At 46.5% G+C, this 18,705-nt stretch overlaps 1 protein-coding gene across 5 annotated transcripts in view; it reads right to left on the bottom strand.

Annotated features, from left to right (window-relative positions):
* Positions 1 to 11,003, bottom strand: part of Grb10 (growth factor receptor bound protein 10) — a 121,078-nt gene extending 110,075 nt beyond the window's left edge. For 4 of the 5 annotated variants that reach the window (XM_057771514.1, XM_057771516.1, XM_057771517.1 and 1 more), the window contains exon 1: positions 397 to 471. In XM_057771514.1, coding sequence (XP_057627497.1) covers positions 397 to 402 — 6 coding nt within the window. In that variant the 5' untranslated portion in view covers positions 403 to 471. Of the gene's footprint in view, positions 1 to 396; positions 472 to 10,807 lie in introns of those variants that run through there. The other variant, XM_057771519.1, reaches the window with a different exon arrangement.
* Between the last annotated feature and the right edge of the window lie 7,702 nt (positions 11,004 to 18,705).

Here is an 18,705-nt window from a genome sequence, read left to right as displayed (position 1 = left end):
CCAACACAAGCCGACAGGCGCTAACACAAACCAACACAGCCGATAAGCTCCTGTGTAAACCAACAGGAAGAGCCGGCAAGCTCAGATAAGAATGATCGCGGCCGGCAGGGTGCCAGCACGCGCCGACACAAGCCGGCACGAGCCAACACGCGCCGGCACGCGCCGACACAAACCGGCACGCGCCGACACGCGCCGGCACGCGCCGACAGGAGCCGGCACGCGCCGACAGGAGCCGGCACGCGCCAACACGGCTGACACGCGCCCACACGCACAGACACACACAGACACGCGCCGACACGGGCCAACACGCTAAGCCAAGCAACGTAACCTCCCAGGAGGCCAACCCGGCAAGGGTGCCGTACCTCCCCGCCCCCGAACATGCCCGCCTGGACCCACCCCCATCTTTGCACAGGTGCTGGAAGGCTTGTTCAGCCGCGCTGGTCCCTGGTCCTCTACCGCTCTCCTCAGCTTCCAGGGGACTGTCTGAGCACCCCTGACGACCGTGAGGACGAGGGACGCGGCTGGTCCTTGCGCACTACGGGAACCCCAGGACCAAACCCATGTGACTCAGCCACGCCCCGAGGCCCAGCGGGGGCCCTCTGCTGCCCAATCCCCGGATCCCTGGTTCTCATGGCAACCCTGAAGAACCTCTTGCTCCCAGCTTCTCATCCTCCCCTCCCCCACATCTCCTCTTCCCTGTGATGGGCAAGAACAGGAACGCCGCCCACAGATCTCATGACGCCAAAAGATCACCATGTCCACCGGTTAAACCACATACAGAGCTCAGAAATGATGGTGAGCCCACCAGAGGTCAGCAAAGCCACCAGCAACACCATTTTCCTGACCTGCAAAGGAGGGGAATTCTGACTGACTATAGCCAGTCAACCTCAATATACAGAATCATTTTCATCTCAAATCCTTCCTCAAAATGTCAAAGCAAGAATACCAGAAAGGGAGAGGCTCCTTCTGGAAACAACAAACACACCATTATTATAGCTCGGTGAGAAAGTGTGTATAAAGAGTTAGCAAAGAAGATATTCTGTAGCAAGCATCTGCTATGTACTAATCTCTCTCTCTCTCTCTCTCTCTCTCTCTCTCTCTCTCTCTCTCACACACACACACACACACACACACAGAGATATGCACACACAGCTGCAACAAAGGAAGCAACAGTAAGGTTAGGAAATACTTATAGTTTTACACACACACATGCATAGCCTCAGGAAGCTGGTTCTAGAACCCTACAGGTATCCACAGATGCTCAAGTCACCTCTATAAAATAATTTTTTAGATATAGCCTATGAACATCTTCTCCCATGTACTCTAAATCATCCCTAGGTTTATATTGTCTGACACAATATAAATACCTATAAATAGTAGCTATAGTATATTAAATATATAGTATATTTAAACACAATGACATGAAAAAAGTCTGAGCATGTTCAACAGACTAGCAATTTTTCCGAATATTTTTGACTCAGTGTTAACTCAAATTGTGGACACAGAACCCACAAATATAAAGCACCAAATACACAACACAATACACACACACTCAGGTTCACAATAAGAAAGCAAAAGAGAAGGTTGGGAGAGATTGTGAATCTTATCACAGTAACAGACCTAGGAAGCAGATTTTACACTCCCCTCTAACAGAGAACAGACAGAAATTGTAGATGCCAATAAAAACAGGGGCATTCAACAGATTTGAATGGTCTACATCTGCAAAGGGAGCAAGAATCTTTGAGAACCCCATCTAGCCACTCTCTGAGGCAAGACAGAAAAGGTGCACCGAGGTAAGCAGCCTTGGAGATCAGCTCAGGTCCCTAAAAGAGCGGGAGCGGGGGGGGGGGGGGGGGGGGAGGGGGGGATGGGACACAATGGCGAAGGACTAAAGATGCTCTCTAGGGAGCACAGACTTCAAGGTAGTTGCGCTATAGAATTCTTTTACTGTAAAGCCAATCAAACAAAAGCAGGTTTGAGGCAGTTCTAGGAGTGGCCACCAGCAGTGCTAAGCCCAAATCAAAGACAACAAGCCCTTCAGGCTGGCCAGCTCTAGAAAGTGTGCTATTTCACACTGGCTATGGCCTGAAAATTTAATTTTGACTAGGTACTTCTTTAGTGGAGGTGCTGAGCAAAGCAAACACCATTTAGGCACAAGATAACAGTAGTCAACCTTGTGATTGTAGAGATCAGAAAACACACTTCAGCTCATGCCTAGAGAGGGAAAATCTGGGTTTCAGGATTATGTTCACTCTGGACAGTCAACTCACATAGGTGGCTTAGGACAAAGAACGAGTCTCACTCTCCTCGATCAAGAAAAAAAAAAAAAAAAAAACAAAGGGGAAATGGCCCAATGATGAATGAGGGGGAATCCAGAGAAGCCAGGCCTGTGCCTTCTAACCTACTGGAAACCTGTTTATGCTCAGCTATGATATCAAAGTTAGTGGATAAGAGGGAACTGACTTATCAAATGCCTCAGAGCAGAAATCTAACTGGAAAAGAGATTAAATGTGACATACTCAGCAAAATTGAAAAAAAAAAGTCTCAGAAGTTAGCACCATTACTTCTGCAGACAGAGGAAGGGCAGATTCCAAAGCAAGAAGCGCTGGCCAACTAAAGGAAGTGAGACCTCTCAGCCTCCTCCTCAATAGACTACCAGAAGGAGGGGGGCAAATCATTGGAAGGAGTCAGCAGACTTAGACAAGCCTTTGCTCCTAGACTAGAAACAATGAATGAGCCCAGCGAAAGATCCCAAGAACCATTCCCTAGAGAGCTATGGAGAATTCTGAAGACATGGGCATCAGTGATGCCTCACATACTTAGCTCAACTAAAGCCACCATTCATACTGGGTTCCACAGGCTTCACAGCCACATGCTTCTCAAGTGGAAGAACAGAAAGGGCCGAAGAGGTCCATACAATGCCTTTAAAATGGGAAAGGGGATCCTATGGCAGGAACAGAAGTCACTCCAGTGTCCCAGGAGTGAGCTATGGGCCTCAGCCTCCCTGGGACCTGTCCACCATTGTACCTAACCATTGCTGCTCCAGAACTTCTTCCTCCGCTACCTTGGTACACTGCAGCATGAGTGAGAGCCACTGCCCTGTCCACTCAGTCCCTAGACGCGTCAATGGAGCAATAGTCGACCAACAGCAAGAGGTACCAATGAGAGAGACAACCTTGCACCCCAGCTTTCCCAGATTCATCGTCAGTCCAAGTCAGCACCATACTGCTGATCTCAGCTCCCCTCGGGTTCACGGTGGCTCACTAGGCCCCCTGCTTCTTACCCATCTCTCCAGGCTCACACTACTTCACATGAAAAGTCAGATACAAAGTCAAATAAAACCATATAAAGATTTAAATTAGAAGAAACTATGCAGAAAAGAAGTTTTATTTCTGAATGAGATAACAAAATAATACACAATGGCACTAGAATACTATGCTATTTTTAAAAGAACATTTGCTAGCTCTGGGTACCAAGGTATCAACACAGGTGAGCCACCTAAAACAAATCTATTACTCTGCTGTGGGATTGTAGTACCATGGCAGATGCTGGGGAGAGGGGCCATCATGGTAGATCATATAGAAAAGCCGTATTCCCTGTCTTCAAGTACACGTGAAACTAAAACCTACTGCAAAAACATAATCAGAGAGGGCTGGGGATATAGCCATTGTCCAGCATATCTAAGTCCTTAATTCAATTCCCAATACAACAAATAAAAGAAAAAATTAAGAGGTCCTTCAAAGTTAAAAATGAAAATACAAACAAAACCTAATAGAAAAGTTAAAGCTAAAATTAAGGATATCATCCCAAACCTAAAGTCACACAACAGATAAGGAATTAATAAGAGAGTACTTACCTCTCATGAATGAAACCTTGGGTTCAGTCACTAGAGATCAAGTCCAGAAGGCTAAGAAAACCAAATAAATACCACTCTTGGAAAATAAAGGTAATTGATACAACTGTCCAAGACTTGAAAAAAAGTTGCTTCCAGCTTGAAAGAGTCCTCAACTTACCCTGTTCGATGTATGCAGATTTCACCAGGTTACATCTCCAAAGAAACCCAGCAAATACAAAGAGAATCCCTTAAAGTTACCAGACACAACAAGAACTTAGCCAAACCACCACCATCCCCCAAAACAAACACTTTGGTATTCTTTCATTTAAAGAAAAAAAAAAAAATAAAAGAAGCAAATGAGCTTCATTCTCAGCTTCTGGCTGCCCTAAAACAGTAGTAGCTGGGTTCAACTCTTGGAGGGAAAACTGACTGACATTGAGAAATTCATTCAACAAACAGGGCTAGAATAAGGACATTTCACACATACAATGTATCCTGTTTGAGAAACACTGATGTAGAGTGCCTTCCACTAGATTTAATAAACCAAGAAATTAAAAAAAAAAAAGGTGCCAGATCTATAAGAAAAGCAAAAGCCATGTTAAGAATGATTTAGGATTGGCTGTGTGCAATGTGCAGGGAGCCTTCAGTAACAGTAGGCATGGGCATAGGTATCTATGAGATTGTTTGGAAAAAAAAAAAAAGAGCGCTCACCTATTGCAGCTGAAACCTGCCATGTGTGATGTCTGGGAAAAGTGGAAGTGAAAATGACATAAAAAACACCTAGGCAAAATGAACTGCAGCAACAAAGTAAAATGTCCTATGAGTCTAGAACAAAGTTTCCACTGTAGACTACATTGGCAGACATGTGAGTGGCACTTGAGGGATTGTCCCCACTCGGCCTACTCTTCATCTGGCCAAAAGAAACAGTGAGGGAACCAGGTACTCAGGACAGAGCAAGGTAAAATCCTCACCTTCTACAGCAAAGGAAACTGCAAACTTGAGCTGCAGGGGGTGGGGGGAAGGTGACAAGAGATTTCTTTGTACTATTTAGCCTGTTTGTGAAGGGAAGCGTGGGGGCTGCAGCTAAATCTAGCTTTGAATAATACTTTAACTCTTTGCTTAAACGACTAGTAGCTTATCTATCATTCTGATAAATAAAAAACAAACACACAAACAAAAAAAAAAACCCTCACTGATCTGATAAGGGAGGAATGGAGCCTGTGTCCCTCCACACAGTAATCCAGGGCGCCAGGTGACAGATCCCCAGCCTGAGTCCACTTGTAGCCCCGCAGGCTAGAGAAGAGTCAGGCACAACCTGCTATCTTGGGCTGATCCAGCAAGGGAGAGAGGCATTGCTTTTATCACCTCCTCCCTCCTCCTGTGCTCAACCACCACAATAAGGGGGTGCACAGCACAGGGCAGAGTGTTCCCATCTCTCCAGGAACACCCTGGAATGATTTCTGTAAGGGCCACACGATTTCCATTGAAAGAAAGCAAGCAGCTCCCTAAAACTGGCAACCTGCAGGCTCTCAGGGGAAAGCACACCACAGCTTATGCTGGCCCCTGAGGCGCCAAAGTGGAAAGATGGGCACTACAGGCTTTGGGTGAAGCCAGCCCACAGAGACACTCGAGGCTCCACATTCACCTGGCTCCACCTCCCACCCAACACCCCAACACAAAGACCTCCTTGGTAGCAGTACTTCTAAGCAGGCCCCAGATTCAGGGCTGGGCATTGTCCTCAGTCATGAGGCTACTGTGCAAACATCTAAATTTAACAGTTGCTCCACTCATAGTAGCTTTTGGTTATTCTAAGTTTCCTGGAGCAGAGAATCCTAAAAGTATTGCTACAGGTTTTAAATTTGGTATGCAAGGGATTATTTATTTGTTGATTTGGCTTTGGATTTTAGAATATTTATACACAGAGGAGCCATGAGATATCTTAGGGATGAGACACAAGTCTACACATGAAATGAATTTTTTTTATTATATACTGTATACACATGGCCTGAAGATAATTTTAAACAACACTTTTAATAATGCCATGCCTAAAATAAATTTCACAGGGTAGAAATGAATGTTCATTTGTTACAGTATTAAATTGTTGCCCAAAACCTTTCAGATTTGTGATTTCTAATTTTTAGATTATGGGTGGTCCTCCAGTATTATATAAAAAACAACTTTTATACTGAGGAGCACCTTGGTTGGAAACTTGCTCATGAACGCCCAGGGATGGTACTTTGGAAATATTAAAGTAAGTTCTAGGGTTCTCGCTCCATGATAGAGCACATGTTTAACACGTACAAGGCCCTGAGTTTGATCCCCAGCACTTGGAGAGAAAAGATAAAAAAAGTCAAAAGTCCCTACAAATCACAAAAGTAAAGGCAGTTTGTGACAAGTCGCCTCTCAGCCTTCCTGTTTCATGTCCCTCATGGGCTCCCAAGGGGCAGGAAGGGAAGAGAGGAAAGGCCTGCAGGTATCCAGCATGGCTTTCCTATTGTCAGAGGCTTAGGCAGAGCCAGCAGAGAGAAAGAGAGCATACCTGATCACACTGGACCAGCCAAAGAGTCATTTACTTTGCAGCTCTACCTGCTCTGGAAGAGCAAGCGAGAATCCCAGGCCTCCAACTGAGCATTAGCTGTGGTGACAATGATGGCAGGGTGATAAGGACCAACAGAGCTCTTTCTGTGCCATGTGCTTTAGGAGCGTCTTGTTAATGGCAGTTACCCAGGCCTAATTACTTGGCTCAAAACCCTGCAAGGAAGTCAGTGAGGGGTGGGGCTGCCCACCAGCACAGCCCTGGAATGGGGCTGCAGCCACTCCCCAGGGGACGTGGTCAGCATGTCCAGGATAAGTGTACGTGCTCATTTCAGTCCCGGCTGGGATTAAAAGCCTCTATGGAGTCCAGACGCAAATCTTTAGACTCTGAAGACAAATGTTGCAGGTTTCCTGTGCCTGCAAACCCGAGACTCCTTTATATACCAACTTTCAGCCATCTGAGCTTGTACCTTTTGAGTTTGAGCTATTCCACAAAGTTCCACTCTGCAAATGATGTTAACTTGTTCAGACTCACAAAAATAGCAAGTTGTGGAACCAAGAGACACAAAGGAATTGCCGGTCAAGCAAATCATAAAGAAGTGCTACAGCGAGAAAGGCAATTCCTCTAAGCATGAACTTCTATTGCCCCAGTAGATGTGGGCAACAAGAAGTCCTGTTTTGCAGGGCTCAGATCAAATAACCAGCGCCTCTAATTTAGGATCTTAACAATCAAGGAAAAGTCTTTCCAAAATCTAATGAGAAGTAAATGGCTAAAAATAAAGAATATTCTAACACAGGGAGCAAAAGGGAAGCTGCCTAATTGTACACCTCCAAAGGAGAAAACAGAGGCACCCATTTCTACCTCTGAGATGCTTTTTGAGAACTCTAGAAAAAGCTTTCTGTGGTTGATATCTCAAAGGACAATCATGCCATTTTCATTTCATTTTTATAAATAAGCTATCAATCTGCCTTTTCATTAGTGTACAAACCCTGAAGAATACACCCCAAATCCCAGAGCACCTATTTGCCAAGCTCTACCAGGTAATTTGGCTGTCTCATCCCCCCCCCCGCATAATCTCCCATATTTATGAACTTGATTTTACAAGAAAATAATGACTGCAATATCAAACTTTGTGGGATGCAGCCAAAACAGTGCTTACAGGGAGACACCTAGCTTTAAATCCTGTATTAAAACAGTGCTTACAGGGAGACACCTAGCTTTAAATCCTGTATTAAAAAACGAGGTCTAAAATCTGGGCTCTAGGGTTTTATATAACAAAATTTTTTAAAAATTAAGAATTTCTACGGCTTTTGGATGAAACTAAAGGCACAACAGATGTCTTTGTTGAAGCGGAGTTCAGTTTCTGAACACTGTAACGTCTGTGACTTCGATGAACTTCGAAGCCCAAAAGCGGAAAAAGGGGAGAAAAATAAACTTCTACAGGCAAATGAAAAATAAAACGATGGGTAAAAACTACCAACCCTCAAAAAAAAAAAAAAAAAGAAAGAAAAGAAACCCCCCCCAAAAAAATCAAGAACAGCTTCACTAATGGAAAAGATTTATTTAAATTTGAACATGTGAACAACTACCTAAATGAAAAGCAAGTCAGATTTTTTCCTCCCAAACAGCTCCATTACTGCTGTAGGTTTTTGTGAGGGGAATTTCTGCAGGGAGGAGGATTTGGCGCTGGAGTTAAAGCCAAGGCCTCATCATGGCTCTCCACTGAGCTGCTTTGCCTGCCCTCCATGTTGTTTTAACGGACTGAGAAACAGACACTGGATTATATACAGGCTTCCCTCCCATGAAGGTGCCAGGGCTGAAATCTCCGGCAGTTAGGGCTAAGTCTTTATAGATGGCCAATCTCACCCTGCACGCACATAGTTGCAAATACACCTGGCTATCCTGTGCTTTCTTACACATTGAACAAAATTTTAAGCAATTCTCTAAATTTTAATTATCTAAATTATAAAATACGAGTTTTTTCTTTTTAAAGATAAGCCAACCAAGAATTTGTACAGCTCTAAAATGAGCTAAAGGCACATGGGTGCCTTGGTTCAACCAAAGTTTGGCTTCCAAACTCTGCAAAGCTGGCCCAGCGGGTTCAGCAACGTCCTAAGTTTTGAACTGGATCTTTGGTTCTGACTTTGTTCTTGCTGCCCAGTGGAGGTTGACTGGTCAGGGACAGCTGCTCTGGCTTCCAACCATAGCAGTAACCACCATACAAAGTCCTGGACAATTAGCCACCAAAAATCGGCCCTGCTTTCTGGTTTCCTGGTCCACCAACAAAATCCACTTTGACCAACCCAACCCAACCTCAAAAGCAATACAGGCCACAAGTAATGTGCAAAAAGTGAGTTGAGTGGTACACATTTTTTTTTAAATTTTTTAATTATAATGAACACAGTTACCATATCAAACTCATGATTTCATGAACATTGAAGTTTCTTCTCAAAATAAATGAGCGTGCAAGTGTAAAAAAAAAATAAACAGTGATAATTGCTTGGCCTACGTGGCATTAATCTTGGAAGGCTGGAAGCAACTGGACTAAGAAACTAGGCCCCGGCCTCCATTTGCTGTGCTGTGTGTCGGGCAGGGTGTCCCTCTTCCAGAAGTGGACGTGCTTTTGCAGACGGGAAAAGCTCAGGAGGTCTCCAAGAGCTTTGTCCTTTGTTAGCTGGTATGGCCTCAGGCACACCAGTTAACCTCCAGAGCCTTGGTTTCCAGACCTGTAAAATGGGGACCGTGGGGGCTTACCCGACCAAGTGGCTAAAAAGCAACAGGGCTTTTGAAAGTGCCCTGTAAAGTGCGAAATGCTACCTAAGTATCAGCGGCTCCGCGTCTCAGTTACTGCAATGCCTGCTGGGCTGGAACTCTGTCCTCAAATTCCCTCCCTGTAATGTGCGGACTGGCCCGTGCAGCCCTCCTTTAAATGTTCCCAGTAAAACTCAAAAAAAAGTTATGTTCCAGTCATCCTAAAGTTTTGATTTTTAAGACAAAAATTCGGTAGGCAAGAATCATTCCTGGGAGCACATTTGATTGCAGTGCTCTTGGTTTAGAAAAAAAAAAAAAAGAAAAAGAAAAAGAAAAAAAAAAGAAGAAAAAAAAGAAAGAAAAACTCTCAGGATTCTCCATCCATCGCCTTACACAATTCCCTCTGCTGCAGAAATCCAGAACTTGAGGTCCACTTCTGTAAAATACGAACCTCACTAAAGTGTAAGCCCCAGCGTGTGCCACTGGGGAGCTAAGGACTGGAGTTCTGGTAAAGCACAGCGAAACGTTAAATTGAGCACCATTTCTGAAACTCAGGGGCTCCAAATGGCTGAATCAGCATTTTCTGAAACAAAGTCTTCTGGGCCTGGCCTTTTAAACAGCCGCAAAGAGAAAGTTGTGCAATAACACATATTTACTCACGAATGCTACTTGTTTGGGACTTTTTCTTTGCATCTCTTGAATGAAAGAGTTACAAGAAAAGAGTTTTTCAAAAACATCCTAAAGAACCAGGGCCTTGTAAAAATCACCTGTGGCTCCCCTACTTTACCCAGTTTCGGTCAAAGCAAACGAAAAGAAGTTCGCGGGGTTTCTTCCAATGCCAAGAAAAGGCGAATACAATTTTAAAAAGTAAAGAATACCCTAATTTCCATAACGCACATGCTGCAGGCCCTCGCCAGGCAGGCGTTTGGAGAGGCAATCAGCAAAGGCGGAGAGTTGCATCAGAAATTTCCTTCTGCAAACGGTACCGCTCTTATCACGTTTCCACCGCTGGCGGGCTGCTAGTTCGCGAGCCCTCAAAACTTGGTGTTAGGCCCCAGCGACGGGTAGCAGGGCCACTACGAGAACCAAAGAAAGAAAGGGGTGGGGGGTGGGGGGGAGGGCAAGATCGTCGGTCCGCGGCTGGGCCGCGCTCGCTTGGGACTTGGGAGTGTCTGGCACCGCTGCCCGGCCCGCCAGGCGCGCACGGCGAGGCCCGGGGCGCAGCAGGAGCACCCGCCGCTCCAGCGGCGCCTGGGCGCCCACCCTCCAGGGCGGTGGCCCCGGGAGCGGGCTGCCCCCGAAGCGCGGCCTTGACCGCAGCCCCCGCCCCAGCCCCCGAGCCGCCGCCGTCTGACAAGATGGTTCAAGAATGCGCTGCCCCGGCCCCGCACCTCCCCCCAGGGTCGGGAGCGCAGGGGAGCGCCCCGCGGGGGCGCCCGGACCATGCACCCCGCCGTCCCGTCCGGTCCCGCCATCCCACGCCGCCCGCCGCGCGGGCCTGGGGCGCCGCAGCCCCCAGCCCCGAGGCGACGCCCTTCCGCCCGCCGCGCCTCGCGGGGCCCCGCGTCCCGAGCCGCGGGCGGCCAGAGCGCAGACAATGACGGCGCGGGGACCCGCCCGGCCGCCGGGCCCCGCGAGGCGCGGACCACAAAGTAACTTGCCGCCGCTCCCCGCCCAACTCCTACCTGCCGCGCTGCTCCTCGCCGCCTCCGCGTGGCCGCCGGCCACACTCCGCACGCTCCTCTACGGGGTACCCGAAGGCAAAGACGGACACTGGACGGTCCCGGTCGCTGTGCGCGTGAGGGTGCGCGGAAAGTTCGTGCTCCCGTGGGTCTCGGAACGCGAATCCCGCCCGCCACTAGCCGCAGCGCCCTTCCCTTCCTGCCGCCTCCCGGCCTCCCCACCCCCTCGATGGGCTTTAAACTCTCGGGGCCCCGCCCGCCCTCCCCGCCTCCGCCGCCGCCTCCGCCTCCGCCTCCTCCCCCGGCCGCTTTTCCTGCTCCTCCTCCCGCCGCCGCCCGGACCGCTCGGCGGCCGCCAGCGCGGGAGGAGCCGCGGCCTGGGCGCAGGGCGTGGCGCGGGGGGCGCGGGCCCAGCGGCCGCGGGGCTGGCGTGGCGCGATGCTCCCGCCCGGGCCAGCGCGCGCCCACCATGTTCCCCGCCCGCGGGACCCCCGGCGCCACGCCACCGCCCGGGTGCGCGGCCGCGCCGGCGGAAGAGCGACCGGACCTGTCCCGAAGGGCCACTCGTAAGCGAATTGTTCGAAACTCAGAAAGTACTCCCCAACCGCACAGTTCCAATTCTTCCCGGGCTGAGGCCGCCCGACACCGTCGTGGGCAGTCCCGGTCCCGGAGATGGAAACTCGGGCTTGCTCACGGCGGGTCGGGTCCGAGCCTCACCTTTCTCAGCCTCAGTTTCGCCAGCTGCGTGTGAGTAGCCGAAGGAGGGAAGCCTGAGAGGCCCTTCATTGTTTTCTTGAGGCAGCCGAGCGAGTCTCGTGTCCTTTACCTCTGAAGTGGGGGCCCTCGTGAAAGTAATGGCCAGACGGGCCGTACCTGGTTTCTAAAGTGACCGCTGAAAAGGCAACGGGGTTAATGGGAATCGGCCCCGTCGAAAAAATTCTTAATATCTGGGTTATGTCGGTTTCTTAGTACAGATAGGGTACCAATAATTACACCTTTTTCTTGGGTCTTGGCGTTGTAAAAGCAGCTCCAACCGTAAATCACCGTCGTTGAGAAGACACGTGGTGGGAAACATTCATGAGTCCTACTTCTCCCTCACCCTGGCCTCTGAGGTTGTTCCTGAAACAACTGTAGAGAATAAAGAGACTAAATCTCTAAGAAGTAACTTCCAGAAGGTTGAGGCGCTGGGAGTGAGCACAGGGCAAGGATTTGAAAGTTGTGTGTGTCGTCCCAACGCTCCTTTTGAGCACCGTTTTGTACCTCTTGCTTCTAACAGTGGTTTTTCCGACCCCAGACTGATGTAATCAATGAAAAGTTTTCCCTTTCCTATAACTGAACACTCAGTCTTGTTTCTGGCCATTGGTCCAAACTCAGAAACCCACAACATCCAGAGAAAATGATGTGAATAAATCTTGGATTTCTGGGGAAAGGAACACAAGAACTCTTTTGTAGACAAAGGATTCAAAAGCAAACCGAAGCAGAGGAAACTGGGCTAAACTTTCTCCCGAGTTGATTTGCTTCAAACTGCAGTTTTCCAGCAGGCTCTCGTACGTGATCCATACTGCCCCAGACACAAAGCCTGGCAGGTCATAGAACTTTTACAGATGTTTGAAAGTTTTTTTTATTTTACATGCTTTCGCAATCCTTTTTTTTCTCCTGAATCGATTTGTTGGTAAGTTCCAAACACCATGGACCCTTCAGCCCTCTGTACGTTGATGTAGCCTTCCCAAGAATAGAGATGTTGCCTTATGTAACCACCATACTTTTCTGAGATTCACAGATTTATTTTATAAGAAACATCTAGTTAATTTAGGCGCAGATTCTAATTTTGTCAGTTTATCTGATAAGTTAGAGCTTTCTTTTTCCTTACAAGAGCAGTGCAGTGATCTAGGCAAAAAGTTCAATTTCGTTGTTCCTAAACATCTGTGTTTTCAGGCATTACATCTCACTCGAATGGTATGTCAATAAATATCAAGCATTTTCTTGTCGGTGTCAAAGCCTGGACAGGCCCTCATTCCCACATTTCCTGGTTCCCCGTAGACCTCAGCGGGCAGGACGCACACAGCACCTTTCTGAACCAAGGTTACGGCCTTACCATTCTTGCTGTGGCACTGGGGCTACAGTTAGCTCCAGAGGGGACGTCCTGGCCAATTCTGTGGGCAGACTACCTTAGTACCTTTCTCATCTCCAGACTCCCAATGTCCCCTGCCCACATTTTCCCTCACAGAACCGTGACAGACACACATGTTATAAGGCTTTGCCGTATACAAATGAGCCTGGAGAACCCAGCCTCCTGGGGCAAGACAGGCTGACTTTGTGGCTCACAAACTTCCCAGAGGGGTGCTATATAAAGCAGACTTGGGTGTCGAGACAAGAAACAGGATTCTCTAGTAGTGAGGAATTCCATCATCCAAACATGAGCTTCAGGAGGCTCGTTCAGCTGAAAGTAGAGAATCTGATAGACTCTAATTTTAAATTAGTAATGAATTGATTAACATCTGTCTCCCTTGCTGATTGTAGGAATAGTGTCAGTGGTAACTATGTACCTTTTTGCTAGTGTTCTGTCAGCAAGGGGTGGGGGAGTACCCTGGCCCAAAGAGGGAACTAAGTGGAAGAAATCATTGGAAAAATAATAGACAAATGAATGTCTCTGTAGTGTAAATGAACGGAGTAACGGAGTGATCTCTCAGCCCCAGGCATCGTCTCAAATGTTGCCAGTAGCTTTGGCAGAGGGAAAGCGTGGAGGGCAAATGGCATCCCGACAGATGCTAGTCATGCCGCTCCGTCCCTACTGCACATGGTGCATTCTGGCATAGCTTAGAAGGCAGAGCTGGAAACCAGAGACCAGCCAGTCTGAGGACAGTCCAACAGAACACCCTGGTGGGTCAGCGAGTGATCTGCAGTCAGAATGAAATCACAGTGTCTTATGATTTGTATATGAAATGCCATTTACAGACTTGTTTTTCTTCTAGGCTCCTGTACTGTGCACTAATCTTCAGCAGTGGAGCTCTATTCAGGAGGCGCTGGACACTCAGGAAGTAGGACCTGGATGGATTCAGAAGTAGGTCTCTTGAAACAGAACTTTAAAGGTAGTGTACCTGGTTCTCACTTCATCCTCTTCTTTTGTTTCTGGTCTCCACAAGGGGAGCTTGCATCCCTTCCCTGCTATAAGGCATAGAATTCTTTGAAGCCATGAACCCAAACTAAATTTAAAAAAAAATTTCCCTTGTTTTTCTAAAGTGTTTTAAAATATAGGGACCCAAATTCTGACATAGTGGCTGCCCCAGGACCCCAGGAGAATATTTACACTACTGGTTCCTACATTCATCTAGGTGGCACAGCAATCACCTTCGTGGGTCGTTCCTGCTTCAGGATCCTCCTACCTCAGTGTCTGTGGCGCTGAGGTTACAGACATGAGTCTCAAGGCCCAGCTTGATCTGCATTTTTAACCTAACATGTATACTTGCACATGAGTAGTCCAAATGTGTCAACTCTCTGAACCATTTAAGCCAGAGTTAAAGCTTCCCCCAGACTCTACAGAAGAATGATCTGGTGGCATTCAGAGTTTTTCTGGCTGCAGCTGTGGCAGTGACCCCACAGAGTCCTAGAATCTCAAACTCGGAAGGTGAGGCAAAAAGGAAACTAAAATGGTCTTTAGGCCCAGGGAGAAGCGTGTATCTCAGAACTGTGCCAGGAGAAATCTTGGCTCCTTTGGGGAGAAGTTCCCAGTAGTTACATTTGGTCATAGGATACAGGAGCTGCAGCTGGAGGATGGGGTGGTGAGGTTGAGTCAGAAGAGTCGAGGCGGGAGGGGTAAGGAGTACCTTACTCATCAGGTTTAGGCATTTGCACATAACCTAAGGACACTAGAAGATCATGACTTCCCCAACAATCCTGACTTTTTTGATCCCCAACAGATCAGGACCAAGAAGTCCATTTCCTAGGTAGGTTAGTCAGTGGACAGAGTGGTGAGCTGAGCAATCAGACGCTACACCTGGGATTATGAACTTGGAGTATTTATAGAAGTCAGGACAAAGGACACCAGGTGAGGACCATGGAGTGGGGCTTGGTAGACCCAAATAGAGCCTCCAATTCCTGTCTTCTGGTCCGGCTTGGGATAGTATGACATTCTTTGGGCTACCTATTTAATTCTGTTTACTGACATCTTAAGAAACTCTCCTTTTTAAAAATAGCTGGAATCAGAAGAACTTTTCAAAGCAAAACAAGGGCTCACTGGAAAATATTCCTTGAATTTCACCTATTGAAATAATTTGCTGACTGGGAACTTCACTCTTTTTTTTTTTTTTTTTTTTTAAGTACGTGTTGTTGAGTTTAGAATGGTACACAGTTGTGTAACCAGTAAAGACACTGGACAGTATTGACCCTGAAAGGTTGCTTCATACCCCACCCTTGCAGTCAACACCCACCCTACCCCACCCCCTGGGCCCCACATCAGGCAACCACCCACCTGCTGTGTGACCTTGTGGTTTTGCTGGGGGAGATGCACCGATAGTGTAGAAAGTAACTCAGTACAATGTACTTGATGTTCACCTGTGTTGTTTCCCAATTTTGTACCATGCTCCTTTTAAATGAAGAGCAGGATCCCACCATATGGATGTGTGTGTGAATTTGTTCACCCCTTCGCTGGTGAGGAGAAATGTGGGTCAGTCTCAGTTTTAGGCAATTATGAATAAAATTACTAGAATTCTTCGTGAGAGGCTTTTTGTGGAAACACAAGTTTTCGTTTCCCTAGGGTAAACAGCGAGGCAAAGCAGAGAGGTCCTGCGGTATGTATTATCAGAAGCTGCCAAATTATGTTCAAAGTAACTATACCACTTGCATTTGCACCAAAAATCATGACTGTCCCAGTTACTCCACCTCCTCCAGACGTGTTCATCAGTCGTCTCAGTTGTAGCCGTCCATATTAGCGTGTAGTGGTATGTCTTTCCGGATTTTAATTTGCATTCTTATCATAGTTAGTATGTTAAGCACTTTCTCATGTGCTTACTTGCTGTGTCTGTCCATAATTTTGTGAGGTGTCTGCTCAAATCATGTTTCTTTTGGGTTGTTTTCATATTATTAAGTTTTAGAGTTTCTTTAATATGGATGCATGCTTTGCTTATTCTCTCTCTCTCTCTCTCTCTCTCTCTCTCTCTCTCTCTCTCATTCTTTCTCCCCCTCCCACTGTTTCAAGAATCAAAAGGAAGGTTTTGTATTTTGGAGGATAAGCCATCAATTTATTGTTAATGGCTTGTTTTTCGAGTCCTGTTTAAGAAACTCTTGCCTCACTTGATACAGAAACTTATTAGAAGTTCTTTAGTTCTAGCTCTTACATTTACATTATAAGCCAATTTAACTTGTTTTGTGTTTTTTTTTTTTTTGATGGGTGGTTTGAAGGAATTAGATGACGCCAGGTGCTTTTAGAAAATCCCATCTGATTTCTCTACAGATTGGGAAGAATTGCTGAGACGGGGAAGGTCAACAGTGTGCTACATTCTCACATGGCAACCATAGTCTGAAGCTTGGTGGCTGAGGTAACTTCACCCACACATGGATCCACAGAGGAGCATACATGTAAACACCAAGCTGCTTTAAGGAAGAGCTGTAACCTTTCACGTGGAGGCCAGTGCTTCTGCTGCAGAGACCAGGTAACAGGACCAAGGTTCAGTCAGCTGAGAGCCAGGCTCTGTGCCTTCGGGGCAAGACTCTAAGGATGCCTCTGAAGGATCCCACTGAGCTCTGTTTTTGGAGGTTTAGTTTTCCAGATAAAAGTGGAGATCACAGATATTTGCCCTTTTGATTCTTCAGGGCATGGAATACACCATAGACACCACAGGGCAGCCCGCACAAGACCTGATGCAGACAGGCGAAGGATGCAAGGAGAGCTCATAGTCCAGGCCACTTAGGAAGATTTCACCATGATAGAGTCTAGGGCAGAGTTGCCCCACAAGACATCTTGATCCGAGTTGAAAAACTGAGCATCCGTTTACACGATTTGGACCACAAGGCTCCCCAATCCAAATCCTAGGCACTTCCAGTTTTGCCTGAACAACTTCAGGGTGCCGGCTTCATCTCAATGCTTGTCCGCAGTAATACAGACATAGCTCCCAAACTGTTACACTAGTGACTGTGTCCAAGGGACCAAGGGGACATTTCTCCTGTGCGCATGCTGGAAGCCTCTAGGAAATTTCATCTTTCACCTTGTCTGGAACAAGGTCCCAGCCTTGTAGAAAGGTATGAGAGCATACAGCATTTTAAGCTTTGACACAGCAGGACATAATGTTCAGAGAGTACATTGTTGGTAACTAGACAACCAGAAGGACCTAAACAAACATGTTTGGCCCTTACAGACATTAAAATCCAGGGCCCCATTATAGTTAAAGGTAATAGTCTAATGAAATTATACATGGTGTTAGAATGTGAGGACTACATGCAATTATAAACTCTGGAATATGCTTAGTTGTGTCTCTAAAATGTGAGGTCCTTTTTAGCCTGAAAAAAAACTTAGCCCCTTATTTCAATTATGAGCTAATTAACCACTAATGTCATACAAACTTTGATTAATGAAATATATTTTCATCCAATGCATTTCATGGTTTTAATAACGTAAGTTTCAGGGCTAACAGACGGACCCCCAAATAAGAGTAAAATTACTTAAGTAGTAAAAATTATGCAGAGCTAAAAGGAATTTAATATAAGCATACCTTCCGCAGTGTGCCAGGCAGTGAGGAAGAGTGTGTTTGTAAAGTGAGAACTTGCAGTCAGCGTCAAAATTCTTAATACCAGAAACGCCTGTTAGACAGTATAGACTCAGTAAGAGGATTCATCTCTCTGCAAAACAGAGAGGATAGCCCTGGAAACGTGCTTGCTAAAAGGCAGCATGGTTGGACTTAGGCCCATGAGCTGTTCTCTCAGGTGGAGAGCAGTGCTCTGAGGGTCTGTGTCCTTTGGGGACCTTGTGCCCTCTATTGGTCAGGGATCATGTCGGTTGTACAGCAAATTATGCTTAACAGTCATGGGTATGTTCTTGCTCCTTCATTCGTGTGTAGGTGTAACCCAGGGTCCTCATGACTGACAGTCTATCTGAACCAAAGATCTATGGACTGTATATGGAAGATTTTTTTCTAGGAAAAGTTGTGTTTTCTCGTTTTCTATGTACTTTTTATTCCTTCTTCTTTTCCCTCTTTATTCCCCAAACAAGCATCTTTTAAGCATCTGCTTCATCATATACTTAGACATATGTTTCTTGTATGTACACACTGATTCTGTGTGCATGCCTCAGTTAATACTTACTATACATTACAGTCTTAGTTTATAGCCCAGGAAGCTAGCTCAGAGAAATGAGATGTCTCAAGACGACTTAACTGCAAGCTACTGTAACCCGTTTGACTATCTTTGCACCTACGCATCTTTTTTCTCTACTCAGAGCTGTCTCTCTTGTCATTTCCTTGCCATTTTATTATTTTATTTTAAAATCAGATATTTCAACACATTACCTCACAGGGTATCTTTTGTGTGTAATTCTGCGATTAGATTTTAGTATCATTAATATTTCCTCTACAGGAAAAGTATTCTTGTTTACTTTCGGGTGATACAGTGTGTCCTGGATCCAAGGTGGGGAAAAGGGACAGTCATAGAAAGAAAATATTAAGTTCATTGTTGAGCAGGGTTCTAACTTGTCTCTCCTGCACCTCTTGATTTCTTGCTTTTGGAGAATTTGAGGTCTTGGCTATGAATGCCCTCTTGGGAATTCTGACCTCTCAGAGCTTAGAGACACCCACATGCTGGGAATTGTACCCTGTTAGGTAGCTTGAAAAGCCATTCAAAATGCTATGGAAGGAGGAGGGCAGCGGGTGTGCAACTAACCAATGTATTAAAGAGTCTAAAAGAGGGACCTGTCC

This window comes from Chionomys nivalis, chromosome 6 (genome assembly GCF_950005125.1).
Source record: "Chionomys nivalis chromosome 6, mChiNiv1.1, whole genome shotgun sequence".
Taxonomy (NCBI): domain Eukaryota; kingdom Metazoa; phylum Chordata; class Mammalia; order Rodentia; family Cricetidae; genus Chionomys; species Chionomys nivalis.
Note: the sequence above shows the minus strand (reverse complement) of the source record. Positions and strands in the feature narration are given on the sequence as shown.